The sequence below is a fragment of the Miniopterus schreibersii genome (genome assembly GCF_964146895.1).
Source record: "Miniopterus schreibersii genome assembly, chromosome: 13".
Classification (NCBI taxonomy): Eukaryota; Metazoa; Chordata; class Mammalia; order Chiroptera; family Miniopteridae; genus Miniopterus; species Miniopterus schreibersii.
This window is the reverse complement of record NC_138113.1, coordinates 14,282,452-14,303,051: the sequence shown is the minus strand read 5'-3', so window position 1 is coordinate 14,303,051 and position 20,600 is coordinate 14,282,452. Positions and strand designations below refer to the sequence as shown.

The 20,600-nt window shown below is 37.9% G+C and overlaps 1 protein-coding gene across 5 annotated transcripts in view; it reads left to right on the top strand.

The window, feature by feature from the left end:
* Window positions 1-3,758, top strand: part of MEMO1 (mediator of cell motility 1) — an 83,219-nt gene extending 79,461 nt beyond the window's left edge. For all 5 annotated transcript variants that reach the window (XM_081156234.1, XM_081156236.1, XM_081156235.1 and 2 more), the window contains one exon: window positions 1,378-3,758. In XM_081156234.1, the coding sequence (XP_081012360.1) occupies window positions 1,378-1,509 (132 nt within the window). In that variant the 3' untranslated portion in view covers window positions 1,510-3,758. The remainder of the gene's footprint in view (window positions 1-1,377) is intronic.
* Window positions 3,759-20,600: the final 16,842 nt, after the last annotated feature.

The window sequence follows — 20,600 nt, the reverse complement described above, 5'->3', positions numbered from 1 at the left end:
TAAAATTTATTTAAGGAATGGTGGTAATAGGCAGAAGTTTGAGTTAGCTGGATTTTTGAAAGAGAATTAACATTAATTTTCCCCCTAATAAATAAAACAGTATGGATTTTCTTAAAGAAAATGCAAGACTTTTTAAGAAATAAGAAAGTGTATACTCAGGAATGGGAGGAGGAAGTAGTAATAGTGTCATTGTTTGGAAAGACAGAAATAATAGAGAAGGTAATATAATCTAGAATAGTCTAGGGTAGGGATTGGAAGTCCAGGGTTAACTTGATGTGATGTAAAAGTTGGTACATTGTGGATATTTATGAAGGGTTTTCTCTCAAGCAGTATTGACTAACTAAAAGAAAAGCCTATTAAGGGCTTGAACTAATTTCTGAAATTTAAACTAGAATAAGATACACTAATTTCCTAATATCAGAAGTGAATTAAATAACATTTTAATAAAATAAATGATGAACAGCACACAATTATAGTAAAACTTCCGGCACATTGCTTGTATACACTTCATCCTTAGCCAGAGTCAGACAAAGAAATGACTCCAACATTTCAAAGTAGTAGAGTAGCTAAGATTTGGTTTAGAGACTAGAGGGAAAGATGCTATGAGTTCTATGTTTTTGTTTTTAAGTGGCCTTGTTAAATACAAGGAGAGAGGCAGGGGTGGAAGATGACTGATATTTATCCAGAACAGAGGTGGGGAAAGTCTGGCCCGTGGACTGTATACGGCCCTCAAAATTATTTGGTCTGGCCCTGCCGAGGCAACCACAGGCGGGTCTTGAAATTCAATAAATCTAGGAGCTTTTTTCATAGCTAATTTTTTTTTTTAATCCTTACCCGAGGATATTTTTTCGATTGCTTTTCAGAGAGAGAGGAAGGGAGGGAGGATGGGGGGTGAGAGAAACATCCATGTGAGAGAGACACATCGATTGGTTGCCTCCCACGCTCAGACGGGGATTGAACCTGCAGCCGAGATATGACGTGCCCTTGGCTGGAATTGAACTTGGGACCCTTCAGTCCGAGGGCCGAAGCTCTAACCACCGAGCAAAACTGGCCAGGGCTCATAGCTAATTTCTAAGTTGATAGTTTTGTATGGCCCATGAATGATGTTATAAATATCCAAATGGCCCTTGGTAGCAAAAATGTTCCCCACCCCTGATTTAGAAGCTATGTTAGGAGAAGTTCTTTGATAGAATGAAATAAGGAATTCTCATTTATTGCCATTTAACATGAGCTAATGAGAAATTCAAAAAACAAGTGAACAGAAGAGAGAGAGATCTAGGCTTCAGCTGTGAAGGGGACAAAATTAAGCCACCAGCATGTTCAGAGAGTGCTCATTTCTTTATATGATGTCTCATTACCACATTTTTCTTTTTCTAGGCTATCACAGAGCTCCAGAAGAATGGAATGAATATGAGCTTTTCCTTTTTGAATTATGCCCAGTCAAGCCAGTGTAGAAACTGGCAAGACAGTTCAGTGAGTTATGCAGCCGGAGCACTGACGGTCCACTGAAGCTCTGAATCCTCAGGGATGCCACCTGCACACTCATACTCTGTTCGGGGTCCCAGCCTAGCCCTTACCAAGATCCTGGTCCTGGTTTGGGGGGATTCTGAAACCTCAAACTAATAGAACTTTCTTCTCTCCTTTTCTAGTAGGTGTAGTCCTTCCTTAATTTCAACTCATTAAAAAATGCTTTATAGTTTAGGGCAGTGGAAGGAAGGCTGGCATCAAATATTTTGATCAAAAACGATGGCCGTGTAATGGCCCAGTTGTGGCGGTGTTTTGAAAGTAACTTGTAAAGCATTTACCATATCCTAAATTTGCACTCTTTGCAGACTTGTGCACATATATTCCGCTTTCAGAATAGTTTTGCAAATTGTACACAAACAAAAAAGGTGGAAGCTTTTTAATAAAGAAATTGCATTTATAAATGATCTGTATTAGAATATAATAATTCTCCAGTTATAGTCAATTACTACCCGTGTTGTACAACAGATACCTTCTATTTTAGTTGCTAATAAAGGGCTACACAACTCAAAATAGTCTGATTTAAACTTATTGCTCTGTGGTACATATGACAGTTGTTTTTTATTCATCTCGGAATTTTTATGTTAGAAGTGGTAAACTTCAGGTCTTATATAAAATATGTTCGGATGTATTTTATATTTTGCATATTTATGTGATTTTTTTATCACAGATATTAGAATAATATTTTAAAGTTAGCTTTTTAAATTACATACAGTTTGTTTTTGTGTGTGTGACATCATTTTGTGTCATTACTATATTGTATATTCAAGATAGATAAAAGAACACAGATGTAGTCCTTCAAAGATCGTGTTTGATAGGCAGTAGTCTGCAAATGAGGGAACATGGAAGAGTGTTCTTAAGAGATTTTCAAATCATTGCAGACCACACACTGCTGCTATGCTTTTTTAGTGCTTTTAAACAATTTGACTTGAATTTTTAGCAAGAAATCGTTAACAATAACAACAAAAAGCCACTGCACTTTTTATAGTTCTAACATTTTTTTGTCATGATTTTTGGTGCGGCTCTTCCAACTAAAATAATGGTATGGTGTTGTATTTCTTTCTTAGCATAGACAAATTCTAGTCACATTGAAAAAAATGTAATTCAGTTTAATTATTGGCCACCATGCATGTACTAGATTATACCTATTTTAATCTAACACTGGGTGTCTTCATTACATTGGAGAACATTTATATCTTCAATGTTATGCCAGAATAGCACAATTTTTAGATGCCTTGCACCAATTTTATTTAAAAATTGCATTTCTTATTTACTAAATATCAACTTTCTATATGCAAGTATTGAGATAAAATAATGCTATCTTTTGGATTCAAAATTACCCACCTATACATGTGTGGAAATTATACTCTTACATATTACTGGTTATTTCCCATCATTTAGATACACTTTTGAGTGCTATAAATATTTATTCCTTATTTATTATATAGACTATAAAATTTTCAAAACTGACTATAGAATGAATTTTTAATGTTTTCTGAGTATAAAACTAATACATGATTATTATGGAAAATTTAGAAAATACTGAAAAATGTAAAGAAGAGAAAAAAAATTATCTGCCATTTCACTATCCAGAGATAACACTGTTAATAATAATTTGTATTTTCTTTCAGTCTTTGTCTATGCTATTTATATGTATGAGTGTGTATATGTGTTTGCGTGTGTGCATAATAACAATATTGAGATTATACTGACAATATAGTTGTATATCCTACTTTTTATAACTTGACATCATAAATACTTCTCCATGTCTTTGAAAATGTGATTTTTTTAAATGTCTGCTTAATATTCTATTGTATGAATATACCATAATTGAACCCATTCTCTCTGGATATTAGATTGTTTCTAATATTTCACAATTATAAATAACAGTGGATGGACATCTTTGTATGTGAAATTCAAACTGTATTAATACACAGTTCTTTAGGGTATATTCATGGGAATGGGATGATTGGTTTAAATGCTGAGAAGTTTTTGGCTCCTTAAAATATGGCCAAATTACCTTGCAGAAAGTTTGTGCCAAATTAGCAATGTAGGAGTGTTCATATTGCTCCTTCCCCACTATTGATTATTATTTTTTTTAATCTTTGACAGTTTGTTAAATATTTGTTCTTTTGATCATTCAAATTAATGAGTGGCTTTACAATGAATCAGTTTTTTCCTTCTGTAATTTTATAGGTGATTGTTTAATAAAAAACAGGAGGGTTGCTTAGGTTGAGTGGGCAGTAGCCTTATTAGTATGTTTACTGGACATTACAAACTCTAGAATTTTCAATATCATCCACCTTTCCTAGAATATGAGCACATCTTTCATACGTGGTCATTAAGTACAAAGAGTTCCAAACTGACAGTTGAGTCTTGGGTTCTAGTTCTGCCTTTGCTTCTAATTAATTCTCTCACCTTAAATATTTCATGTTGTGTCAAAACTTTCTCATTTGTAAAATGTGGAGGTGATCTTTTAAGCACTTTTCAAAGTGCTTTAGTGTTGTGACTTTAGTCTTTAGAAATTATGGTGTCACTTATGTTTAGAAGCTACATGATTGAATTAGATTGAAAGTATTATCTTTTGATTTTTAACTCTACGTACATGAAAATGAAAGTCTTTAACAGAAAAGGAAAATTAATATGTATTATTTAATATGGTTAATATTACCTAATTGTTGAACTTAAAATTTCCTACTTTAAGTGCCTTTAACAGTGTTTTGTATTTGAAATCTAAAATGTAAAGGAAATTATGTAGTTCTATATAGTTTCTTCTTTATTTTTATTTTGAGTTATTTGCAACTTTTTTTTTAACCTTAGATTACACAGAGCAATGTATTCATGGATTCTTCACTATTTCACTAGTGAGTTCTTGAGAAATGTATGTTAAAAATTAGCTCATTGAGCAGGTAAGTAAAGTCTTCTTCTTGGGTGGGCAACAAATCTTCATACAGAGTAGGATAAAGGACTATTCAGATATTCCAGTGTTTATATTTAGATATTTCAATATGAATGGTGGGCATCCTGAGTTAGTTAATGGTTATTGTTACAGAGCTCAAATTTTTCTTTGGTAGCAAATAGTTCATTATCCTAGATTAGAGGTTAGCAAATGCTTTGGGTAAAGGGTCACATAGTAAATATTTTGAGTTTTGCAGGCCAACAGTCTCTGTTGTATTAATTTACCTTTGCTATTGTAGCACAAAAGCTGCCATAGACAATGTGTTCAACTCAAATACAAATAGACATTGAGCTGGATTTGGTCCATGGGTGGTAGTGTGCTGTTCCCTGTCCTAGATGGTGTAGTTCACTTGTAGTTCAAAATGTTGGCTAGTAATTTAAACTGCAACAAGTGGTTTTATCATCCCAACCTCTCCTAATTTGATGTAGTTCAGTTTGCTGGGTTTAGTGTTATTTAGGATTATAAAGGTAGGTGGGAAAGTGGGTAAGGGAAACTAGGAACTCTTAGAAACTTGTGTTAAAGTACTTTGAAGTCCTTTTATTTCCTGGAGCCCACTGGAGGTTTGCTTTGCTGCCATACATTAAGAGTGATGAGTGGGGGTTGTGATTGGTTGTTGCAAATTATATAAATTATTTTAAGCACTTGGCTTCCTAGATGATAGTAAAGAGTGGATCAGATAGACCTTTTTACCTGAGTATTTTAGGACACTAGACCAGTAATTTAAGAGAGAATGTGAAATGTGAGTCTTTATTTTGCCATGTAAAGACTTTTGGAAAAACAGCTACTATCTTGTATCTCCATCACTTTATTTACCCGTTCCCTCTGCCCCCCCAATATTTAGGAAGGACATAAACTCAGAATAAAAGAGTTATTTAACCTGAATAATTTTAAGTCGATGGAAAAATTACTACACTGTTCTTTTCTCATTTACTCTAGATCACTGAAAACTTCATCACATATCAGTCAGTTCATAGACTGGCAGTTGGGAAGTGTGGTGATATAGTTGTTGAAAGACCTAATGTAGTTATAAAACTGTTCTTGATTAGGAGATGTAATAAACCTCATGCACTCTGAGATTCAGACTAAAACTTTTATATTATTGTGTTAAATTGTATGTGCCACATATTAAGAGGGGCATTATGAATTAAATGTTCACAGGGAGGCAACCAGAATGTTGAAAGACCTGAGTGCTATGGAAAGTGGGATGCAGTCAAAGAAATTGGTGATAATTATTTTGGAGAATATAAGTTTAAAGAGAGGGAGTTTTCTTCAAATATTATTCTGTGTTGTTACAGATGGAAAAATTAATTGTAAGAAATGGAAGTTTCTGGTTCCATATTTAATGTTCTGTATGAGAACTTCTAAGTGAAAATTGACTCTGTCCTCATAAAATCATTGGAAGTATTCAAAAAAAGCTAGATTAGGGTTTCTAAAGTAGGCTTCTTGTACTCTCGGCATCAGCATTACCTGGGTATGATTGGTGTAGATCTAAGATTATGGGTCACAAAGCTGAAAAAAGCTAATGGAATTAGTACAAGTAAAATGAAATGGATTTCATTTGTATAAAACTCTTAAGGGAAGTCATTTTTAAGTAAAAATTGATTTTGATCCTTTAACACTTAACTTTCAACACAGATTATTAATTGATGAGATTATTATTGCTTAATTGTTAGTGGTGGGATACTGGACCTTTAGAATAATTAATGTATTTTTTTTTTTTTTAGTTAAAATATTTAAATATAAGGTAAAGTTTTACCATTTACTAAAATAATTTTAAGTTGGTCTCTGAATAAGTGACCTAGCTTTATTAAACACAGATGCTCCTTGAATCTAAAATAGAGCCATATCATTAGCAGAAAAGGGTATTGAGGGAACTTGTTCTTTTTTTTAACTATTAATGTCAAAATAATAGGAGGGGGACCAGCAGCACCAGGCAGATAAGTTTTCTCTGCACTCTTCCTCTTCTCCTGCCCTGTAAGTAGAATTGAGTGGCATGTCACAGTATCATCATTGACCATGCTATACAATTGATAAAATTACCCTCAACCAGTGCTGGTAGCTGAGGTGTCTGCCTTTCAGTGGTCACTTTTGTGGATGGATTTTGTTTGCCTATCATGAGTTCATTGATATATTCTGCTTGTTAGGTACTATGTAAAGAATTTTAGAATTTTAGACCTGTCATTTGCCCAAGGGTTCTACAGTGATCTCAGAGTGGTTTGTACCCAGGATGTATTACATTTAGAGTGTGTGTGTGCGTGTCTGTCTAATTCTAATGTCAGGTTTTGGCCAATCACCCTATAAAAATAATGGGGAAAAAATTAAAAGCCAGTTCTCCTGATTTTGAAAGCCATAATATAACACCATTGGTTTTTCATATAAATTGTAAATTATATTCAAATACATATTTTATATTGTAAAGTGAGGTTTGTAACTTTACTAGATGTAGTCATATTTTTTTTCTGTCAACCTAATAATGAAGCCAAAGAGGATATAAATACCATTACTGAGAGGATACTGAAGGCCAGTGTATTTGACTATGAGTAAGATCTGAGTTCAGGTCTTTAAATCTGCCAGTGTAAACTTTTGGAAAATAATTTTTCTGACCACGATATTCTCTGAATTACTCACTGAATATGATGTTATATACATTTAAGTAAAAAGTATTAAAAAGATGAAAACTAAAAAATCTAGAATGAGATACAATACCGAGTTTTGTGAATTTTTAAAAGTTAATACTTAGACTGTTGAACTAGATCTAATAGAAGTATTTTTAACTTAAAAATTTTATAAACGGAAATTTTTTCTAAGTTTTTTCCATTTAAAATTTATCCATTTGTATCTAGCACATAATAGATATTTAATTGGTGTTTGTTCAATACTGATGAATTTTAAAGGCAGGAGAACAAAAGACCATCTTTATATGAGGTGTTTTCTAAAGGAAAAGGAAACATAAACCTTGTAATTGGAAACACTTTTTAAATTGTCCCCCCCCCCTTCAGTTTTTAATTGTGGAAAACAACTTCCTTACGAATTTTAAAAGATGTTAGACTTTAATATTCCTACACTCTGTGTAATGCCAAATGAAGTGAATGGTAATGTAAATGGTCTGGTAAATTTGAAATCAGTGGCCCATGATTCTTAGCTCATATTTTGCAATATCCTATGGTGTTTACTGTTATTTGAAAGTGTTGCAAAATTTTAGAACTAATTAATTAAAATGTGCTTTTCGCTGCTTGCTCCATGACATGTCCTGCCACATCTCAAGTAGAGAGGTGCTAGGGGGTGCTAGAAACTTTGCACTGGGATCTATTTTCAGCTTTGCCAGTGAGTTGCTACTGATTTGCTGGAATAAATCACTGTTGTTTTCTAGAGAAAATTTTATTTATATGAGTTAGAATTGAATAATACGACTCCTAAGAGCCTTTTACCTTTGATATTTTATGACCATAATAAAAATATTATTTAATACGTTGTACTTTTAATTTAAAGTGTTTTACAACTTTTTCTTTCCTCTTAATTTTAACAATATGTAAGCTAGACATTATCTTATTTTTACTGATAGAGAACCTTAGGCCCATACAGATAACATGACGTATGTAAGTTTACATGGCTCGTTAGTCTCAGAGCTAGGACAAGAATTCCACTCTTCTAACTGCCAGTCCTGTGTGATACGATCCTGTATACCATATTATTATTCTATGTTTTATTTTTGGTGCTGCCTGTTTGAGATATATTGAATTGAGTAGTAATAGGGGTTTTACAAATTCAATAAAAATGGGAATCATTCATGTAAATGTCTATTTTGATTATTCAGACAAAAATAGATTTCTTTTGGTCTGTTAAAATACTCTTAATGACTCTGCAGACTTCTGCTTTCTTTGCTGGGAGGTGTACTTTTAGAACTTAAAATTCTGTTCTATGCCTTGCATCATTAAAATGTACTGCTTCTTTGTAATGGGACAGTGACAAACATGAAATTTAAGTTATTTGGTATGTGAGTCTTACTGATGGTGAGACTTTGCGCAGACACTTGACTCTGCGTTCTAGTCCGTGCATAGTGTCCTGCAAGCACCTGCGAGTTTGCCTTGGATGTTCTCGTCAGCACACAGGGCAGAGTGGAAGTGCTAGGAAGATAATCCCCTGGAGCCAGCCATCAGCCAGTGATGGATGGGAGTGTTGGAGGATAATTCCAGCTTTCTTGCCCTACTGGCAACACTCTGAGGCATGTTTCACGTTGTCTCCTTGAGCTTCCAGTGGGATGGACCTCTGCTCATAGCAGCAGACAGTGTGTTTTTTAAAAATTTTCTTCTTCTCTGTCTCCCTTCCCATTCCTTTATTAATCTTGCCTGGAACCTCCCAAATGAGCTTCTTGTCTGAATCCTTGTCAGAGTCTGTTTCTGGGACAAACTAAAACATACCTGATTTGGGAAATAAATCATTACTGGTGTTCTTGTTAGATAGGAAAAATTTCTTTAAGACAATTATTTTGGGCAAGATCTAAAACAAGTATTTTAATATTCTATTTTAGTTTGATAATCATATCCATGCTAAATTTAATTTTCTTAGCTTCATGTCATAACAGTGGAAAGATTCAAGGTAAATATCTTATGTGGAAATCTTTCTATCACATTTATTTTTCTTCTAAAAAAATTATTGGCTGATTTTCCAAATGACTTCAGAAGGACACAGTGGACATTTGGGTGGAAATTAAGTTAAAATGGAATTTAGTTGAAGCAAACTTATAGATTATTTTCTAATTCAATCCAACTTTATCATATCTTATCAGGACTTGCTTATTTATATAGCCTTTCCTAAAATTGACTATAAGGATAAATAATTTCCCTAAAGAGTATTCTGTGATCTTTGTTAAATCCGTACTTTTTGTGATCTTATTAAGGATTAAGGAATATGAAATTTTATAAACTGAGTAAGCTCTAAATTTAGTGCATTGTAAGTACATCTTTTATAGTTCTTTGATATATTTTTTGAATTAGAAATACTAGCTTTATATGTTTTTTAAAAAGGTATGGGAAATTTGTATTCATTTTAGGCACATGTTATCCGTCTCCTTTTTTTTCCCACGTAAAACTGTGATTTATGTGTCTGAAACATATCCTTTATTGACTAGGTTTATGAGATGGAACATAGATGAATTTAAGCAAGTTTATAGTTCTGTTTATACAGCCACCCTAAGATTATCATGCACAAATATTTTCCCACAGTAAAAATGAAACATTTAAAGACTATATTTTTATTAGTTATTCTGATTCTAAAGTGACATCTTTAACATCTCTATTTTTTTTAAGCAAAATTACCAGAGAGTGTATACAGAGTGTGTTTCTCCCCAGTGTAGTAGTTACCTTGTGGCACCTTCATATTCTGCCTTTCCTTTGGAATATATGGAAGGGCATTTCTTGACTTTTGAGGTTGTATTTGTCTGTTAGAAATGCTCAAATGTCACTTGGGTGATTAGATTGGATAATATGGTTTAGGGGAAAAATTTGTTTGCTATAAAGGAATGAGTCTGCCTTTCTCCTGAGACATTAAACTGCTCTGAAGTGGTAACTTCCCCAGATCTCCAGTGGTGCTATATTGGAATAAGTGTATAGTCTGTTAAAGTAAATACTCATTTGTAAGTACAAGTTCTGTTACTTCAAAAAAGATTAATCTTTTTACTTTTTAGGCATATTACATCCAAAAAAGCTACCTAATTTATTACTAAATCAAGTTAAGGCTTTTGGCATTTCAAATATCTCAATATGGTAGATTGAAAATCTAGTGTAAGAACCAAAGATGATTTTAAAAACGTGTCAAGAAAGCTGGCCCATTTCCTGAACACTAAATACCTCCTATAAGGAATGTTAGACAAAGTGATTAAAAGTGGGGAATATCTTTTAAAAGTGTTTACTGGAAGCCGATTTCTTGTGTTAAATGTCAACAATCTCATGATAACGATGTAAAACAAGCTCGACAGAAATTCTTTTTTTAAAAGTATACATATTTTTCTTTCTTTTTTTTAAAAAATATATCTTTATTGATTTCAGAGAGAGGAAAGGAGAGGGAGAGAGAGAGGGGCATCAATGATGAGAGAGTCATGATCGGCTGCCTCCTGCATGCCCCCGACTGGGGATCGAGCCCGCAACCCGGGCATGTGCCCTGACCGGGACTCGAACCCCGATCGCTTGGATCCTAGGTCGATGCTCAACCGCTGAGCCACACTTGGCCGGGCAAAAGTATACATATTTTTCATCACCAGTAGGCCACTTAAGTGATACCTGTGTGCAAAGTATTGAAGTACAACCTGGTCTTTTTAACATTTAAAAAACACCTCCTGCCTTTTATTATTGTTAAGTACTTGTATTCGACAATGTTGTATTTCTGGATGTTTGTTAATTCGATGACTCTTACAAGATTAGTCTGTTCCTGAAAGTTCTTGGTATAATTGTTGGAGAAAATTAACTTGGATGAAACAATGATGCATGTTTTGACATTTAAAAAATTTCTATTAAAAAATCAGATCTCCACAATTGCCACAGATAATTTTATAATTTCTGGTTCTCATAATTGTTTGTTTTGTTTTTTATATATCTTTATTGATTTCAGAGAGAGGAAGGGGGAGAGAGAGAGAGAGAAAGATAGAAACATCAGCGATGAGAGAGTCATTGATCGGCTGCCTCCTGCACGCCCCACACTGGGGATTGAGCCCGCAGCCCGGGCGTGTGCCCTGATGGGGAATCGAACCCCGATCACCTGGACCCTAGGTCAATGTTCAACTGCTGAGCCACACCCGGCCGGGCCTCATAATTGTTTTTGTGTTAGGAAAATAGCGTACCTTTCAGTACCTGATTTGCAATTTTTGCTGGTTTAATAATCTTCACATTTATTATCTTTTAACAAAATAATTTTTAGCTAAGTGTTTACATTATTGAATGGGGGTAGTTCAATCAATTGTACGTACTGAACAGGCTGAAATTTAGGCATGGTATTTTACATAGAGTTTATGATTGAATATCCAAAGGTTATTAGTTCCCACTCAGGTATTTACTGGAGAGTTAATAATAGATTCAAAATTGTTGGATTGTACCCTGGCCTGTGTGGCTCAGTTGGTTGGAGCATCATTCTGTTCGACTCCCAGTCAGGGACAAGCCTAGGTTGCTGGTTCTATCCCCCGAGGAGGGCGCGCCGATCGAGGTTTCATTCTCCCATCCATGCTTCTCCCTCTCCCTCTCCCTTTCCCTTCCTCTCCCTCTCAAATCAATAAAAACAAACAAACATGTCCTTGGGTGAGGATTAAAAAAAATTGTTTGATTGTAATTTATATACTAATTGTAGAGATTTTGCATTAACAAGTTATTTTTTAATTCCGCATTTGTTCATGCTTATTTTTACAATGAAGATTTTTAAAGTTTTTACCCTCATCCGAGGATATGTTTTCCATTGCTTTTCAGAGAAAGTGGAAGGGGCAGAGGGAGGCAGGGAGGGAGGGAAAGAGAGTGGGAGAGAGAGAGAAACGTTGGTGTGAGGAGACACAGTGATTGGCTGCCTCCGCACGCACCCTGACCGCGGGGAGCGAGCCTGCAACTGAGCTACGCGCCCTTGGCTGGAATCAAACCTGGGACCTTCAGTCCGCAGGTCGATGCTCTAACCACTGAGCCAAAGCGGCTAGGGCTACAGTGGAGATTTAAATAACTTTTTAGATAATAGAAATGTAGGTAAATATGTAATATTTAAATCATAAGTTTGTTACTTGAAAGGAACTTTGGTTCAGTGCATGGTAATAGCTTTTATATGGTACCAAATGCATTTCCTTTGTCCTTGAAATTTTATCTCTAAGTGAAGAGATGTCTATAATAGCTTCAGTTTTATGACTGAAGTTACTCCTGTTATAAAATGGCTCAGAAAAATATTTTTTAGTGGAAATTTTACAGTAATTTCAATATTGCGTGGTAACAAAAAACTTTCGGGTTAGAATCTTTTAGCTTTTCTTAATTCATTTCTACCCTGTTACTTTTTCGCTCCCTCTAGGAAAACCAGACATTTGGAAGTGGAATTATGTTCATTGAATTTTAGTCTTTTCTGCCTAAGATGAGCAGTGGTGCGATACAGAGACATACTTTACTTCCCTCTCTTATAAGAGAGCTTACAGCGTTTAATATTCTTAAAGAATAAACCTTGACCAGGTTTTGTACTTATTTGCAGATCAGCCTAGTAATACCCTCAAGAAAGTAAAAGATTGTGTAGCAAAATAGATTGAGTTTTTTTGAGCATGGATTTTTGTCATGTGCAATGAAGAAGAATAATGTGCTTTCATGTGAAGATAATGAGGTTTGTAAATGAATATAAGAGAAATAAACATGAATAGTTAAAAATATTTTTTTAAATTTAAAATCAATTGACAAATTGGTTATTCCTCGGAAAAAGATACTGTATGTTTTAATTTTTTGTATTTAAGAACTAAAACAGGAAGTGCCAAGATTTCTGTTTCTCTGCCCCCTTTTAGTTCATTGACACAGGTAACTATGTAATAGTATTACTGGTGTAATTCTGTAATGCTCATTATCTCCTAACATTTAAAAAGACATTTCCTCTAAAATTGAAGATACTGATATGAAGAGAAGACACACTGACCTGTGTCCACCCTCCTTTCCTCTTTGTTGTGTTTTTCCCTGTATGATAAAAACAACAAAAACTCATTTTATAGTCTTGAGGAGGCTGCTTGTATCTGGGGGAAACTTTTTCAAGGTAGCTCTAAACCTGTGGCTTCTGGCTGAAGGTAATTATTCATTCTCTGGTGTCCTTGTCCATGGCTTTTGGGATTTATTTATTTATTTATTTATTTATTTATTGAGACTGGAGCTCAGGAGATTTAACATCCTGCATACAGCAGCCCCATGTTTGTGTGCAGGAATGGGGTCTGGCATTCTCCGCTTGTAGTGCTGTTCTAGGATGCTTTATGCCCCCCTTCCACAAAACCCCAACCCTTGCACCCCCCAAAACACACACACACCAATCACCTTCTTGCCCTTTCTCCCTCTCCCTTATGTTTCTCCATCCTTCATGGAAACACATCTGGGTGAATAAGACCTGTAAGTATGCAATTACTGTGTTTCTTATTAATAGCGCTTACAATGTTAGCGTTTCTCTTCTAACAGCAATCCTACCGGTAATCATATACTACTTCAGTTCATTGTCCTCCTAAATGTCAGTGTCGATTTAGGTAGCCTTTAAATGCATCGGATACAAGGGAAAGGGTGAAGGGAAGAAATTACCATTTATAACAGTAATGGGGTTCACTGCTTATGATAAGTAATGTTTTACTCTTTTGCCAAATGAAAAAAATATTTTAAAAGGAAAGGAAAAATCACTTTATGTAAATGTTTGTAAATATGTATGTAAATATGTTTTTATTACCTCCAAAAATCATTAATAAAAATGGATTTTTAGTTTCTTCTGGAATGGGGTTCCTTTGTGTATAGGAGGGCAAATTTATCCTAAAACACTTCAATCTGAGTTTTCTTTTAACACATGACCTTAGAAGGAGTACAGCTTTTTCTGTCTTATGGTCATTTATCAACCAGTGTTTTTTTTCCTTTTATGTAAGAAAGAATGTCATTGGTTTTTCTTTTTTTATTGAGGTATAATTGATGTATAACATTAGTTTTAGGTGTACAACATAATTATTCAGTATTTGTATATGTTGTGAAGTGATCACCACAAGTATAATTAACATCTGTCACTGCACATAGAATTTTTTTCTTGTGATGAGGATTTTTTAAAAAAATATATATATTGATTTCAGAGAGAGGAAAGGAGAGGGAGAGAGAGAGAGAAACATCAATGATGAGGGAGTCATTGATCAAGCCCACAACCGGGCATGTGTCCTGACCGGGGAATCGAACCCTGATCGCCTGGATCCCAGGTCCACGCTCAACTGCTGAGCCACGCCCGGCCGGGCATGATGAGGATTTTTAAAATTTACTCTCTGCAATTTTCAAATATGCAATGCAGTATTATTAACTGTAGTCACCGTGCTGTACATCACATCCCCATGACTGACTTTATACCACATCTTCTTTATATATTTACCCATTGATGGACATGTAATGAACATAGGGAGGGTGCAAATATATTTTCAAGGTAGTGTTTTCATTTTCTAAGAATAAATACCCTAAAATGGGATTTCTGGTCATATGATAGTTCTATTTTTATTTTTTTGAGAAAACTCCATTCTGTTTTTCATAGTGGCTACACCAGTTTACGTTCCTACCAACAATGCATAAAGTTCCCTTTCTCCACATCCTCTCCAACACTTATTTCTTGTCTTTTTGATGTTAGCCATTCCAGCAGGTGTGAGGTGATAATCTCATTTTGGTTTTGATTTGCATTTCCCTTCATGCACCTGTTGGCCATCTGTGTGTTTTCTTTGAAAAATTATTCAAATCTGCCCATTTTTCAGATTTTTTTTTTCTGTTGAGATGTATGAGTTCTTTATGTAGATATATATCTTTAAAATATATCTTTATTGACATCAGAGAGGAAAGGAGAGGGAGAGAGAAACATCAATGATGAGAGTCATTGATGGGCTGCCTCCTGCACGCCCCCTGCTGGGGATGGAGCCCGCAACCCGGGCCTGTGCCCTGCCTGGAATCAAACCCCGATGGCCTGGATCCTAGGTCGAGGCTCAACCGCTGAGCCACGCTCGGCGGGGCCTTTATGTATTCTTGATATTGGCTCCTTAGCTGATACATGGTTTGCAAATACTTTCTCCCATTCAGTAGGTTGCCTTTTCCTTTTGCTGATTTCCATTGCTGCACAGAAGCTTTTTATTTTGATGTGGTCTCACTTGTTTGTTTATATATTACTCATTTTTGTGATCTTTGCTTTTGTAGTGAGATTAAAAAAGTCATTGCCAAGACTGATGTCAATGAGCTAAGCACCTGTGTTTTCTTTTTGGAGTTTTATGGTTTTAGGCCGCACATTCGTCTTTAATCCATTTGGAGTTAACCCGTGCAGGGTGTAAGAGTGGTCCGGTTTCATCGCGGTGCTGTTTGCATGCACCCCGGAACCACCCCCTCTCCAGCCCTGAAGGAGTGGCCGCGTGTAGGCGATGAGCTTCGTTGTTCTACCCTGCCCTTCCTCGGGCTTCTCGCAAACCTTCGCGATTGTCGAAGCGACCTGTTTTATTTTTAATTTGAGGCCGTGTCAGGACCTGTCAGTGTCCCAGAGGGGAGGGTCAGCACCTAGCTCGCTCAGGCTGCGTGGCAGGAGGCAGACGCTCGGAGCAGCGTTGAAACACCAGGTGCACGCAGCGCTGTGGGGCTGCAAGCGCGGGCCCCGGGGCCCGGCCGGCGCCGGCCTGCGGCCGAGCGCGCTCCTCGGGGAGGCGGGGCGGGCCCCAGCCTGTGCAGCGGCCGGGCCCTGCCCTCGGGCCGACGCCGCCGCGCGGCCGTGGGCCTCTGGCTCGGGAAGCCGTGCTCTTCGGCCTCCACGCAGCGCCCCGGGGGGTAAGTCGGCCAGGACTGCCGCAGTCTTTCGGGTTAAGGCCCGTGGGGCCAGGAACGTAAGCGCTCCTGTCCACCAGAGCCAAGTGGAGGGGAGGTTCTGGGTGTGGCAGAGAAGAGCCGAGCACGGTGCCCAGCGGCCTCTGCCCTGTGCCGTCCCCCCCACGCCCCTCCTCCCACGGCCTGCGCTTAGGCTCAGCGCCCAGGTCCCTCGCACCCAAGTCTGGGCCCTTCACGGGCTGTTCCTGCGCTGGGCCCTGGCGGCGAGTCTGCGCGCGGGCCCTTTAAGAGCCGCGTGGTGGTTCGTGGTTCGCCGCCGCCCTTTGGTCTCGCGATGCCAGCCCTGGTGGTGTTCGAAGCCAGATGTGTGGGGGGCGCCTCTCAGGTGTGGGTCTTAGAAGTTGGGGTGCCCGATGTGGGGTAGGAACCCTTGGCTCCTCAGGGAGAAGCTCCGACCCTGTGCGGCGGTGGGCCGTGGGCGGCACTGGGCCTCGGCCCCTCCTGCCTTCAGGGGGCCTTTCCCTTTAAATATTTTAGAGGCGTTAGGTCTGCTTGGCCAATAGCATTTACTAAACCATTGGAAAGCTAATGATCGGTCGGTCATTTCTGTCTATGATGTATTTTCATTCGTGAAAATCTGTTTTCACAAAGAGGAAAAGCCACGGTCTGGGAAAGAGCCTTGCCGCTCGCCGTCCCCTCGGGACAGGGCCTTGCGCGGGCGAGCTCCTCGGAGCTCTGCGCGCGTGTCAGACTCCACGCGTGGCAAGAGGAAGAAGAAACCGAGGTAAGTGGCACACGTGAGTGAGGACCGGGAGGCAGAGGATTTGGAGGAGGAACGGGAAAACAGGCGTCGCGCGGCGGGTCGGGTTGGCCCCGAGGCCTGCGGAGGCGCCTGGCTCGGCGACGGCGGGAGCTGCTGGCGGCGTCGGTGCGTCACCGGTTTCCAGCCCGTGGGAGGTTTGCGAGAAGGGAGGTGGCTCCGTCGGGAAGGCTTCGGTGAGGTTCTGCCCGGGAAGGCTCAAAGGTCAGAGGCCTTGAAAACTCTCCTTTGGCTCCAGGTGAGGCTCCAGAGCTCCTGACCAAGGGCGATGCCGCGGGCCCTTTGGCGTGGCGCGTGTTGCGGGGACGGGCTGGCGGGCGGCCGGGAGGAAGATGCCTCAGACGGTCCGGAACCGTTGCTTTAGCCTCAATTCAGATCTGTAAGCAGCACGGTCAAGGTTTTAGCTTGATGGGTGGCCTTTAGGCTGTGTAACAATACCAATTATTCCTATACTTAAGGGTTATATATGTGAAACTCCTGGACCTTTCATTTAAAATTGATCAGTGAGCCCGGCCGGGCGTGGCTCAGCGGCTGAGCGTCGACCTGGGATCCAGGCAACCGGGGTTCGATTCCCGGTCAGGGCACATGCCCGGGTTGCGGGCTCGATCAGTGACTTTCTCATCATTGATGTTTCTAACTCTCTCCCTCCCCTTTCCTCTCTCTGAAATCAATAAAGATATATTTTTAAAAAATTAAAAAATAAAATTGATAAGTGATGCAGAAGTACAGCTTTGGAAAATGCTAAAATTTGAAGTTTTTTTTTGTTAACTAGGATCCCTTAAAACCACTGTGAAATTTGGGGAGATATGAATTAGTGATTTTGATACAGAGAAATGTTAACTTCTACTTCATTAAAATTTAAAAGAGGTATTTGAATTGAAAATTTTCAGTTTTTGTTTATTGGTAATGAATTGATACTGATTAAACTGGCACAGAAATCAAGCATCTGCTGTTCTGATTCCTAAGGAAGTAATGTCGTTTAAAAACTGTCAGTGTGCTTTTTAAATAGCAGTGCAATTAAAATTTTTATTTTTTGGCAATACTCTTAAAATTTCTTTTAAAATGTCACATAACATTTCAAAAGTTATTATTTTTTTGGTAAAAGCATTTAATGAGCATTATGAGTATATACCTAGTAACTGAAAATGATACATAACATTGTGATATTCCGACAATTTGTAGGCTGTAATACAGGTCATTTCACATCCTAAAAAGGACTGTTATAAATCTGCCTAATACACAGTTCAAACAATATACAAACAGTAAACTTTAGTAAAAGAGAGTTTGGACACTGTTATAATCCCCTTGAGTCAGATAAGCCTATCAATTCAAGAGACCTTTGTCTTCTACCAGCTTACTAGAATGCATGTACACAGACAGCTGCTGTCCTTGTGGCAATACTTTGGGTAGTTGCCCACCTATTCAGCACTTTGGTACTTTCTGTAACTGTCTTCATAGCTTGCAAGATAGTCTGATTATTCTCAATGGTCACAAGTCTAAGGAAGATAGGAGATATGTTGGATATTTAAGAAATTAGTTTAGGCTCTTGTCAGATAACCTGTACCTATAAAAGCTAATTTTTAATTTAATTTGATTTTAAAAATACTTTTAAAGCACTTTCAGGCTCATAGAAAAATTGAGCGGAAAGTACAGAGTTCCTATCCTTTCCCTCTTGCACACAGCCTGTCCCACCATCAGTGGACCGAAGCAGAATGGTACACTTGTTCAAATCCATGAACCAACACTGACACGCCATTATCACCCAAAGTCCACAGTTTACATTAGGATTCACTCATGGTTTTGACATTCTGTGGGTATTGACAAATGTGTAATGACACGTATCCACCATTAAAGTATCATACAGAATAGTTTCACTGCTCTAAAAATCCCCTGTAGTCTGCCTACTCATTACTTCCTCCTACGTACTCCTGGCAACACTGATCTTTATACTGTGTCCGTAGTTTTGCCTTTTCCACATTGTCATACAATTGTAATCAAACAGTATGCAGCCTTCTCAGACTGGCTTCTTTCACTCAGTAATATGCATTTAGGCTTCCTCCATGTCATTTTATGGCTTGCTAGCTCATATCTTTTTAGCACTGAAAAATATTCTGTTGTCTGGTTGTACCACGGTTCATTTATCCATTCACCAAGATGACGGACATCTTGGTTGTTTCCAAGTTTGGGCAATTGTGCATAAAGCTGCTATAAACATCTTTGTGTGGACATGTGTTCAGCTCATTTGGGTAAATACCAAGTAGTGTGATTAAAAAGATGTATGATAAGAGGATACTTTGTTTTGTAAGAAATTGCCAAACTGTCTTCCAGCAGCAGTAAATGAGAGTTCCTGTTGCTCCACATCCTCCCCAGCATTTGGTGGTGTCAGTGTTTTAGAATTTAGCCTCTTAACTAGTTTCTGGATTTTTCCGCAAAGGGAATTTACCTATGCATTGTTGTTGAATTGGTGTGTTCCTTGGGGGGAGGAGGGTCCAGGGCTCCCTATTCTGTCATCTTGTTGACACCACTCTCTATAGGACACTTTTATGTCATGGCCTCAACCAGAGTAATAACTGGCCAGAAAAAAATTGTTTTTTAAACCTTGAGAAGTTATTTTCTTTGATTGTTTACTCAGAACTCTGAAGAGTTAAAGTCCTTTGTGTGAGACCTATCCAGAAAGAAACTATGGTACCTGGAATAAAACTATGTAAAAAAATAAAGAACCCAACTTCACTATAGTATTTGTTACCATACTCCCTTTTTCTATTCTTAAGGCCTTTCCTACACTTGCTCAAAAAGTGAAACAAGTTCTGGTTCTGCAAACTCTGGTTACAGTGGTTTGATTTGAGAAACGCTCAGTCTTTGAAAGCTGCCTACGGGCTGATTCAGTGCAGTTATGTGGTCCTGCGTCTCTTGGTGTCCTGGCACAGTGTATTTCATGCCACTTTGAAGTGATATATTAAAGAGTTGAGTGGTGAGCATTTATTCACAAGTTTCCCTTAGTGCCCTCTGGCAGAGTTAAACTTGAGGGTGAAAGGAAGATTTTATTTTTATACTCATATTCATATTAAATCTGTATGTTTTCTAAGACAGCTCTCTAGACAACCAAAGACAAAAGCGGTTACTACTCCTGTGGATAGGCATGACTACATGTGCCAATCTGTAATCTCTATGTCAGTAACAGAACATGTGGCTGTACTTTAGTGCTGCTTCCCATATTCCTGCCAAGTCAGAGGATTTAAACTTGTGACATTGTTTTGCGGTGTTTTGAAATGATTTATAGATTCTAGAAGCACAGAGCTTGTCTGGGTTATGGAAAATATGATTCAGAAACTATCTAACCGTGTTCTAATTTGTGGGGGGGAAACAGTAAAATGTTAAAACAGTTGCCATGGCCTGATCATTTTCTGGTTATTTTGATGGTAATATCTTTAAATGAATTAAAAAAAAAAATCCTTACCCAAGGATCTGCTTTCATTGATTTTTAGAGAGGGGGGGGGGAGGAGAAACATCAATGTGAGAGAAACATCAATCAATTGCCTCTTGTACCTGCCCTGATCAGGGATCAAACCCGCAACTTAGGTATATGTTCCCTAACCAGGAATAGAACTTTCAACTTTTTGGTGTACATGATGATGTCACTCCAGCCAACTGAGCCACCAGGCTAGAGCTGATGGTAACATCTTTTTTTGTTTAATCTTTATTGTTGAAAGTATTATAAATCACCCCATTCTTCCCCCACTGTTCCCCTCCACCCCACTCCAGGCTTTCACCACATTATTGTCTGTGTCCTTGGGTT